The sequence below is a fragment of the Azolla caroliniana genome, unplaced genomic scaffold (assembly GCF_043228905.1).
Source record: "Azolla caroliniana isolate FFs.n. ecotype wild unplaced genomic scaffold, voAzoCaro1.0.p SCAF_4, whole genome shotgun sequence".
Classification (NCBI taxonomy): domain Eukaryota; kingdom Viridiplantae; phylum Streptophyta; class Polypodiopsida; order Salviniales; family Salviniaceae; genus Azolla; species Azolla caroliniana.
This window is the reverse complement of record NW_028230439.1, coordinates 21,988,609-21,999,523: the sequence shown is the minus strand read 5'-3', so window position 1 is coordinate 21,999,523 and position 10,915 is coordinate 21,988,609. Positions and strand designations below refer to the sequence as shown.

The 10,915-nt window shown below is 35.5% G+C and overlaps 1 protein-coding gene across 3 annotated transcripts; it reads right to left on the bottom strand.

The window, feature by feature from the left end:
• Window positions 1–434: 434 nt before the first annotated feature.
• LOC147865416 (nicotinamide adenine dinucleotide transporter 1, chloroplastic-like) lies at window positions 435–8,181 on the bottom strand. 3 transcript variants are annotated; one of them, XM_087318217.1, is made up of 10 exons: window positions 7,833–8,181; window positions 7,638–7,721; window positions 7,323–7,415; window positions 6,618–6,727; window positions 6,074–6,137; window positions 4,426–4,550; window positions 2,834–2,928; window positions 2,672–2,760; window positions 1,646–1,740; window positions 435–1,377 (listed from the first exon to the last, which is right to left on the bottom strand). In XM_087318217.1, the coding sequence occupies exons 2-10, from the start codon at window positions 7,690–7,692 to the stop codon at window positions 1,039–1,041; spliced, it is 1,065 nt and encodes a 354-aa protein (XP_087174343.1). In that variant the 5' UTR covers window positions 7,693–7,721; window positions 7,833–8,181; the 3' UTR covers window positions 435–1,038. The 3 variants fall into 3 exon arrangements, with proteins under 3 accessions (XP_087174343.1, XP_087174341.1, XP_087174342.1); XM_087318215.1 differs by having other exon boundaries at window positions 7,638–7,708; XM_087318216.1 differs by having other exon boundaries at window positions 7,638–7,700.
• Between the last annotated feature and the right edge of the window lie 2,734 nt (window positions 8,182–10,915).

The window sequence follows — 10,915 nt, the reverse complement described above, 5'->3', positions numbered from 1 at the left end:
TAGAGAGACCAAATTTTCATTGTTCACAAATAAAATTAAAATCATCGAGTATTAGAAAATAAATATTATAAACATTCTCATTATCGCACAAAAGGTCACTACATGCAAAACATCAAGGTTACGTAAGAGTCAAGATAATTAATTCCATCATGCTTTTAAGTTGTGCATAACAAGCTGCCTTGCATTGAAAGACATTGTTAAGTTAAAAATAACATACCGATAAAGCATATGAAACATGATCAATATCAACTTTAAAATACAATAAGTTTTACAATCATATCTGCTTTTGTTGATGACATTGTTTAAAACTTGCTCGATAAACCATTAATCAAAAACAGCAAGTTGTAATGCTTTTCATTACAAAACCACAATAAATATTGCTAATTTTCATTGGGAGAATACAATCTAATGTACATTATATAGGACAATGAGACTGCAGCATAAACAATTTTATTGATATTAGTATTACAAATATTCAGGGAACAAGTTGATGAAAAAAATTCCAGTCTAAACAGAAATAAAATGCAAAACCATAAATTGGGTCCTTGGTAGGGATATGAATAGCAAAATTGCCATTTCAACACACCCAATGAATGGCATCAATTATATACCTTACACATGCATATACATAGCTATGCATTATATATACATATATATTTGCATCTATTTATTTCCTTGTAGGTGCAAAGAATCAAACAATATCACATGCCTTCTGAATTACTCTTCAACCATAACCTCTCAATGAAAGAACCATGTGGAGGGCTTAGTATAACGAATATTAGCCGAGAATCGAGATGATTGCTAACTTTCGCCCACTGCCCAAGAGCATCGATTACTAAAATTAGCAGTAAACTACAACGATTCATTGAGGATTTCCTCCGTTCTCGCGCACCGCAGAATATTGAGCCCATTTTTTTCTCACAATTTGTGCATCTTGTAATGGAGAGTGAATTTTACTCTCAACCCTCCTGGTAAACAGATCAGATGAGGGTGTTAATTCAATAAATAACCAAAACAAATTTTGACAGATCACAGTTTTTATTGGCCTGGGGCATGCAATCGATCTTTTTGTTGCAAAGGTGAAGAAGGCTTCACATTTGTAGATGAGGAGCTGTTCTTATTGTTTGATTCTCTGTCTTTCAAAAGCTCAGGTCCACTGGACGGAAACATTTTCTCCAGCTTTTTCAGTAAGAATTCATAACTTGTAAATGTGATCACGGCAGCTGGAGTTGTCCTCATTAGGTTGGTTCCACATCCACTATAAAATCCTGCAATGCCTTCCTTTAAGTATACTTTCCGAATACAGTCAATCACTCCTTTGTAGCGTATTACCGCATTCTTGGAGCAGCTTTGCTCTTGTAATCTTGACCTTACAACCTGACTTCACAGCAGTTAATCAGTTAATATAATGTCATTGCATTTTGACAACCGTACATTATGACTTCAGAGCAGTTAAGTAAGCAGGTTCTTTAACATATTTTCTTTGCATTTTGACAACCTTACAACCGAACTATAAAACAGTAAACAGGCAGGTAACATATTTTCGTTTTACTTTCATGATCTTACAACTAGTCTTATCAAAGCAGTAATAGGTTGATATCATATTTCATCAAAACAGAGAATAATGTCTGGCCTTTAACCTTACCTCGTGAGGATATGTTAGGGTTGATGCCATAACTTTTGATATTGACGATGCAGCTGCGACATCTCCGCTGCTTAGGTTTTCCAGACTGATACCCTCTGATTTAGATAATAATAATAATAATAATAATTCAGCAAAACCTTTCAGACCAAAACATCGACAGACTTGCTAAAAAATTTACCAATATGATAATAATACAATTCGTGAGGATGGTCTTATAAGTAGCAGCATTAAGATCTACTCTAAAATTCGAAGCAGACAAATACTGTACATATTATTAAAGCTGCGATCTAACATAACGTGGATTTCCATTTTCTAAAACTTCCTATACTAGATTCTAAATGTTCAGGCTAGATCTGTCCCAGCCATCACCTACACATACATATCATTGTAAGAACAAGCAAGTACTTCCAACTTGCAAGCACAAACGAAGGAGAGTTAAAAACAACAAAAAATATGTATGAACTTTAGAGTCTATTACATTAATAACATTGTCTATTTCCATTTTCTAAAACTTCCTATACTAGATTCTAAATTTTCAAGTTAGATCTGTCCAACCCATCACCCACACATTTATCCCATCATAAGAACGGGCGAGTACTTCCAACTTGCAACACAAGAAAGAGAGAGAGAGAGAGAGAGAGAGAGAGAGAGAGAGAGAGAGAGAGAGAGAGAGAGAGTGTGTGTGTGTGTGTGTGTAACTGAGTGAGTGAGTGAGTGAGAAGCAAAAAAATGAAGTAGGACCTTGAAAGTTTGTCTTCCACCATTAGAACTTTTAAATGAATAACATCGTATAACTAAACGGAAAAAAATAGACTATCATTATCAGCTCACACCATCCGTTCCTATATTACAACCTGGATTTGGATCCACGGGTGATAATCATGCAAACTATAAACCTCAAATGTTTTCCACAGTGATTTTGTAGGGCTTAAGTGTAACCAATAGAATCAACTACAGTATACCCCAAAGGACATAAACAGAAATGATCTATTTTATTAAATTTTAAAAGAATAATAAATATCTTACTCTTCTCAGCAAAATGTTGTTTCAGTGATTCATAAAGAGGAAATTGAACTGCTACATGACTTATTCCAGCTAACGCTGGAACAATGCCGCTGTTCAATATAAATAAACAATCAGCTTAAAGAACAATGTACACTATCCAGGCATCCCAGAGATGAGACATACCTGTAGAGGCCACGAATGCCCTCCTCGGTATATATTCGACGAAGGGCACCAACGGTGCTTGTATATGGTTCATGACCTGCCTTCAAGTGCTGGGTCTGCAATATGGAATAAATCCAAATGCGCTGAAAATTAAAGCATTGCCAGCTAACAAGTAATATACAAAAAATAAACAACTTTGGAAGAACATGTAAAAACTGCAATGCCCTGGTAACTGTTGGCAAAATAGTACACCAGACTAGTCTCAGCTCAAACATGGAAATGTTCCATCTTTTAATTCAAAGTCTGCAGCAACACTGGCAAAACTCACGTGTCATTTTTTTCATATCTTAAAGATGGTTCATGCACGAAAGCCAGGGCTGGAGTCATAGAATTTTTGGCCATAAGTGCCACTGTTCCTATTATTCTGTGTTTTTATTTGCTTTCATAAGTCATGATCTGTAACGATAATTGAGTTGACTATTACTAAAAACAATGCTTGAAGATTGGGGATCTGCACCAACTTTATCAAGCCATCTATTCAATGTTATGAACAATAAAGATTAATTACTGAAAATGGTACACCGGTTATTAAATTCTCTCTGCTATTTCAAGACTTCAACACAAAATGTTCCAAGAATTGATTAGCACAGCATGCCGCTGAAGTCAGCATAGTTAATGCACAATTCTTTCATGTATTGATCAGAATATACAACCCTGGGCTCATTCAGTTTGCATGAGATAATTTGTATGGTTCAAGCATTAAACATATGCCTCCCTAAATCGTGACTTTAAAATTGTTTAGTTCTATCATTCCATCTGTATGCCCAGAAATCCATTCAATTTTTCTAGACTGACAGAGATCCATATACTGGTATTTCAAATACAGTGTTTTACAGTGTCAAATTGATGTACATCATACATATATACATCATCCATACAAAGTAAGGGAAGGAAGTAGAAACCCACAAAGAAAGTAAAGGCACTTTTATGATGCAATCTTTTTTGACACAGTGCATTATAAACTATGCATAAAATTTAATGAGGAATTTTCTTTAGCAAAGAAGCAAAATCATGTTCAGTTTAAGTTATAATGAATTTGATAAAAACAAAATTAAGTACTCATTGCAGAATTACTGCTATAGAGGCTGCTGTGATTGCACGATCAAAACCCATGTTTGGAGGGAGATAAAAGAACTCGGGCAACAAGTAAAAGTATGATCACCAGGATTCAAAATAATGTAATATCATATTTTCGCAAGATAAAATTGACACCATCATTTCCAGCAATCATCTACAGAAACATAGATCTGGGGCCCTCACTGCTTTTGCAAGTCATGCACAGCAAGTGTGGAGAAGGGTTTAAGATCAAGCATCAACAGTGATCCTATATACAGATCCATTTTCAAGCATAATGTGCTGTTTACTCAATTATATTTTGACCAAAGATTTAATGAGCAAGTTTTCCAGATAAAATGGCTGCTCTATTTCAGATCATTTTTTGATCAAGCAATAGAGCCTCTACAGTTAACACAGGAAGAATGGAATCATAAATCTCAACAGGAATAATAGATTTTAGGTTATAATTTAAAAATATCACTCCACTATCAGTATACCTGCAGTCTTGTCTTCACAACCCATAGAGAATTTGTTGCAATGTTTGTAGCACCTCCGGCTCCAGCAGCAGCCAAAATATTTTCACCCAAAGACATTTTATTTACCGTCATTTGATGACCATGAGCTGCAGGAAGAGAAAAGAACTTAATGCACTGACTAGTGCAATAATTTTGGTAACTTTGTAATACATTGTCCCAACAGCGTTCATTTTGCTAATCTTGACTTGGATTCTCTTGATCTGGTCAGTCTTTTAGGTGCTAATTAGTTTAGTGTACTTTATATATCGATTTAACAATAGAAGTGTATGCATGTAGCTCAAAACTAACTAGCAAGCAACTTGAAATCGGTGTGGAACTTCCACAGTGTAGCAAAACAATGGAACTGCCAATTTAGCTAGATTGTCGGTGGCTTTGTATATAAATAAAGAAACAAATATTTCATATTTTGGACTCATTAAGACTTTAATTTCACATGCCCACCAAGATAGATTGCAACTGAATAAACAATTTGATGACACACTGGCCCTAAAGATTGGCTCCCCTTTTCAATTTTCAGCGTTAGAAAACTTGTATATAATCAAATAACACCGACCTACACTTTTGGACTCATTAAGACTTTAATTTCTCATACCCAACAAGGTAGACTGCACCTGAACAAGAAATTTGACAACACACTGGCACTACACACTGGCTCCCCTTTTGAATATTTCTTTATTAATAAATAATAGAACAATTCAGTCCCTAGAAACACAACCAGCTGTTTATGGCTATTTCAGCAACTAAAAGTCACCACCACAGCCTCCAAAACAATCTTAAGAGACATAGTAAATAAGACAACCACTTAACAAAGTTTTATGCAGATTTTCACATTCAATTGTTTCTCTCTACCAGACCTAAATCTCAATGTTGAAGTGTACACCAGAAGAGGTTCATTTGAAAAAGGTAGGTCTTCCTATCCCAGCATCTACCTCTTCAAAAATAATCCTAGCCCACTCAATTTTTAACTTTTTTTAAGGAAATCATGTCTGCTCTAATCCCTACTGAATGGCACAACTTAATGATTGGACAGAAACATTGCCATTCAATGCTAATTGGACCAATCATGTTCCAGTTTAAGGGCCTACTACCCACAATTCATCTGGTTGAGAGACCACCTGCAAATAATTGTTCAGACACATACATAAGCAAGCATGCACATAGTTCACACACTCACGTACAAACATATTAATAACAAAGAATGAGGGTGGATGAGAGAGAGAGAGAGAGAAATAGAAATTCAAACAGATTCTTAGACTGTTAAATGAAACCAGCCCTAGTTTAAACCTATTTTAATGATTAGTACAATGTAACTTCAAGAAAATAAAAAGTAAATCTTGTACCTTTTGATGTTAAGACAAGGTGATTTTTTTTTTTTAATTTCAAATGATGAAAATACAATTTTGAAAAGAAAATAAGACAACTGAAACAAACATTACATGCATTCAAAACTGCAACCATCATGATTTTCTGACCCAGCTTATACAAAAAGATACTTAAGAGTCACAAGAAAAAGTGCCCACACCGACATGCATGCATGCATTCATCCGTATTCAGGCTGCCACTGCAATCATCGCCATTAGGAAACAGATTGCATTACAAAGATACTTACAGTCAGTTATAACATGTTCTGTTTCGAGCCTACTTTTCAAATGGCCATAGACAGTAAAGTATACCTGAGACAAGAACCAAAACTAAAACTTCAGCCAACAATTAAAATGTCTTCATTGTGTTAAACGAACAAAAAAAGTAGCAACTTAAAGAGATGAGATTCAAACATTACGCCCTGATACATCCAGAAAACAACTAAACGATGTTTTCTTAACATCAAAAGATACACATTTATACACCTTTCTTAAAATGCAAGGAGGTAGATGCACATACATACATAATAGCAATTTGTTAAGAAACACATATCCGCACATGAACAAGGAGTTTCATCACTGAAATAAACACACATACATCATCTACAATTAAACAATATTTTCTTTACATCAGCAAATGCACACATTCATGTATTGTTTTCCTGGTTGGCAATACATGATGTCTTCTAGCCAAAACAAAATATTGGATCGTAGCCAGATGGTCAGACTATTTGTGGCAGACAAATGTGTATATAATACATAATTGCAAGGCATTGGTCATCAGAAGCTTACTGCCCAATTTGGAAGCAAGGCAAACATAGTGGGTGATAAACCTCGATATAGACCCCGGAAGCCCTCATCCTTTACAATTTTCCGCAGAGTTCCCACAACAATGCCTCCTACTGTAAAACAACACATTAATATTAGCAACGGACGCCTGTGATGGTACCAATTGGCCAGAAATTCCTTACATTCTGCATCTAAGAAAAATAATATATTCGTTAAATGTTGTAGATTCTAACACAATTGCCAGTAAAATGCAACCAGTAGCACATACAATTTCAATTTCTACATTCATGGAGACACTTTCACATCCAGTATCTCTCACAAATCCTTACAAATAGAAGCCAAAAATTAACCAGTACAATATACATGAATTTCATCAAGTGTGCATTTTGATCCCCAAAAATGAACTCCTGTTTGATACCATTATAGCATGCAGTGTGATCTTGTTCCGAGCTTTGAGCACAAAAGAAGAAAATATTGTTCAAAGCATTATTTCTTGGCTCCAGGCTCCATCCTAAAGTTAAAATATTTGATATTTTAAGACTTTTGTGGGAGTCACCATGCAAAGTTCCTTCAAGATTGATATGTAGGACTTTTTTGAATGCGAACTACATGGATGTTTTAATGTCCACGCATGGTTAGTTATATTGTAATTGCATATTCAGCATAATTCAAATGTGTGAGGACGAAACAAAGCCCCATGTCTTTTACCTTGGCGTTGAGAACCTCTAACAGAATTCCCATACACTTGCAACCGTGTCTTCACAACATCTAAGGGACACACAAAAGTCGCAGCAATTGCACCTGCATGAAGGACACTATTCATGGTAAGTTAATGAATGAGCACCCCAATTAAATGGAGGCCTTTAGCAACTTTTGGTTGATTATTCTGATGCGTACATTCTATATCCCAATTCACAACGCTAATAAATAAAGGACTTTAACAACTTGTGATTGATTATTCTGATGCGTACATTCTATATCCCAATTTACAGAGCTAATAAATAGTTTAGAGAAGGTGAGCACCTGCTCCAGCCCCTGCCACCGCGTGATACAACTGTGTGCGATGTGTTTCTACCATCTCTCTATCTGATCCACTTCCAAATATGACTAGTTCTCATCAGAACATGTAAATCAATATAGCAAAAAAGAGCTGGAGAAACGAACAAAACAGACAACAGAAAGAACAAAAAAATAGTAAGAAACATACATATGACTTACTTAGGATTTAGACTCGCAGAGATGATGCAATGACGAAGGTATCCATATCACAGTCGTGTTTCTTTTCTCCTCTGTGGTGCGGATCAAGAACCAAAGATTTTTATCGGATCTTACGAATCCAAAGAAGAAGGATGAATAGAACGAATCTCCGAGAAATCCGAAATTAGGGTTTGGAGGAAGACGAAGAAGAAGAATGAACAGTTCGAAACGCAGAGAGGGGATCCAAACTTTAGGATTGCGAAGAAGGAGAAGAATGAGCAGATGCAACTGCAGAGAAGAGATCGGGAATTAGGGTTTCAAGAGGATTCCGCGCAGACAGACAGTCATCGCGCTTCACAGAAAACCCCAATAATAACAATAACACATGAATAATGATAATATTATTATTAATTAATTAATAAATGAAAAAAAAGAATATCAAAAACAATGAATTGGAGATCTCTTTTTTTCTGTTTTAATTAATTACTTTTTGTAGAAAAAAATAAAATAAAAAATGGAAAACATTAACTCTTCATATATGCGTGTATTTCTTCTTAAGTGTTTGGAGATCTTTTTTTTTATATGTTTCAATTAATTACTTTTTGTAGAAAAAATAACAAAAATGGAAAACATTAACTCTTCATATATGTATGAGTATGTATGTATTTCTTCATGACACAAAGAGGGGGGCCGGGCAGGTCTCTCGATTTCATGGCACCAGAGAGAGAGAGAGAACAGACAGATGGAATGGGCAAAACGGATAGACGAACATAGTATCTAACTATCATCAACCTGACATGATGTAGTGTCCAGGGAACTTGCAAGACAAATGTCCTACTATTGGCGATAAATTGAGAGAGAGCAGTCATTTACACATCAAAGAAAAACACCACCCCACCCACATACTAGACCTTACGTGCATGAAGCATCATGCGAAGAAAGCCTTATCCATCATGTCAAGGCACTTTGGACATTGTCGTCGACTTTCAATCGCTCATAACCATTCCCAACACTTGCTCAATCAAAATATTTTCCCAAACTTATAGAGCCGCGACTTATTGTGATCAAGTGAAGTCGGTTGTGTTCCGAAAATTCGAGGTCCTAAAGGAGTGATATGGTTTTCGATGTTGTGTTGCATGCCTGCGGAAGTTTCTGCACGATGTCGATGCACTCCTAAAGAAATGGCTCCATAAGGTTTGAGATCATGTGCACTAGCGAGTTGCTCCCAATAATGGCTTTAGAACTTTTACACTATCGTTTTCTTTGAAACAATAGTCTTCAAAGGCTACCAAGTTATTCCTACAAAATGGCCTTAGGACTATTACGCTAGGGTTGGAAATGATGGCGTTGTCCAATGGGACCGAATCAATATGTCACTCCTTCCAAAGAAGGGGGGTTACTATATTGTAAAATCAGTTGATATGAAAATAATGCATGCATATGTGTGCTCAACCTTATTGGCGGAAATTTGAGTATGATACTTGCATTATCATGCTCATCTAACAAGTCATCATATTTCTCACGAACAACATTATACGTTGAGCATGCAATAAGCGATATCAATCCTCCACTAGGTTTTCATTACATATCTTCATGTTTGGGTGATGATGCCACGATACTACCTCAATGCCTAACTTGTGTGAGCAAGTTCAAAAAGTGTGAAGGCTCTCCAAGAGCTAAGGTTCACGAGGTTAGTGAGATGTGATTAGATACATTCTACATTTTTTCCCCTTGTGTTGGGGCCAACATTAGGTGTCAATATATTGCCAACATTGGGGCAGAGAAAGAGAGAGAGAGAGAGAGAGAGAGAGAGAGAGAGAGAGATGTGATTAGATACGTTTTGCATTTTTTCCCCTTGTATTGGGGCCAACATTAGGGGTCAATATTTGCCAACATTGGGAGAGAGAGAGAGAACAAAAGAACACCCAATATCGTTTGCCCAACATTGAAATATGTTAGAAGTTCGTAAAGATGAGAAAGTGAATTGAAGCAAAAGAGAATTCTTGAATTTTGTCTCAACTTAAAGCCGAAGGATCGTATCAAAAGGAAAAATGTAAATCAAGATGCAAAGATACTTTGTTAATATGCTCCATTTTTCAAATATGAATTGTGAATTCATGAACATGGTGTACCGAGACAATTGCAAAGATCTCGTATCCATAATTCAACAACCTAAGAAAAAAACACGAAAACAAACTAACAAAACAAGCAATCAAGGTATTCTTTTCCTGGACCGTAAGCAAACAACTTTTCTTAAAAAATTTAGTTATAGTCAACTTTTTCTTTGTTATAATTTTCTGTTTCTCTATCTACTCTTGGCATTCTACATGAGAAGTTTGTTCAAGTTTTTGTACTCTTTATCAAATTGTCAATACATATGTGGCATGTTTTTTGTTTGTTTTTGTTATGGGATCTTTCACATGGCCCATGTACAGTTATCATTGTCGCATATGAATGAACATATGATTATTGATAATTCAAAATAGTGTGTGCATTGAAAACAAGTGATTTATGTAATCAATATCTCATCATGCACAAGAAATTGATGCGAAAATAAACAATGCTATACAAACTACATGCATAAAGTACACTTGAAATACTTTGAAAGTTCCAAGGTAGTGTCATGTCATGTAAGTGATATTGATCACTCCTAAAGTAAGAACGAGCACTTTTCTGGCCATCCAAGTAGTTTATGTTCTACCCAAGCTTAATCCTGGAGTACCAAAAGCATAATGAGAAGAGCAATGTATCAAAATATATCATTCCATATATGATGCTAATGATGGGAGACTTAACTCATTGTTCGTCTTAGTCTTGAATGTGGTGGATGTGATTGTATGTGGGTCACGAATACTTTGACCAAATTTATTATTTTGGAATAGTGAACTTATTTATTTAAGAAAAAGGTACTACATTAGTATCAAGAAAATCTGCAAGGTTGTATAGAAAATGAGTATTTGCAGGTAATTACCCCCATTTTATAACCAAGGTTAGGTTCTAAGTTCTAACTATCAATTAAAATAAATACTTGGTTGTAGAGTAAAACTACTTCGCTTTGCCAGAAAACCACCAATAAAAACACCTTTGTCCCACATGGAATGAAA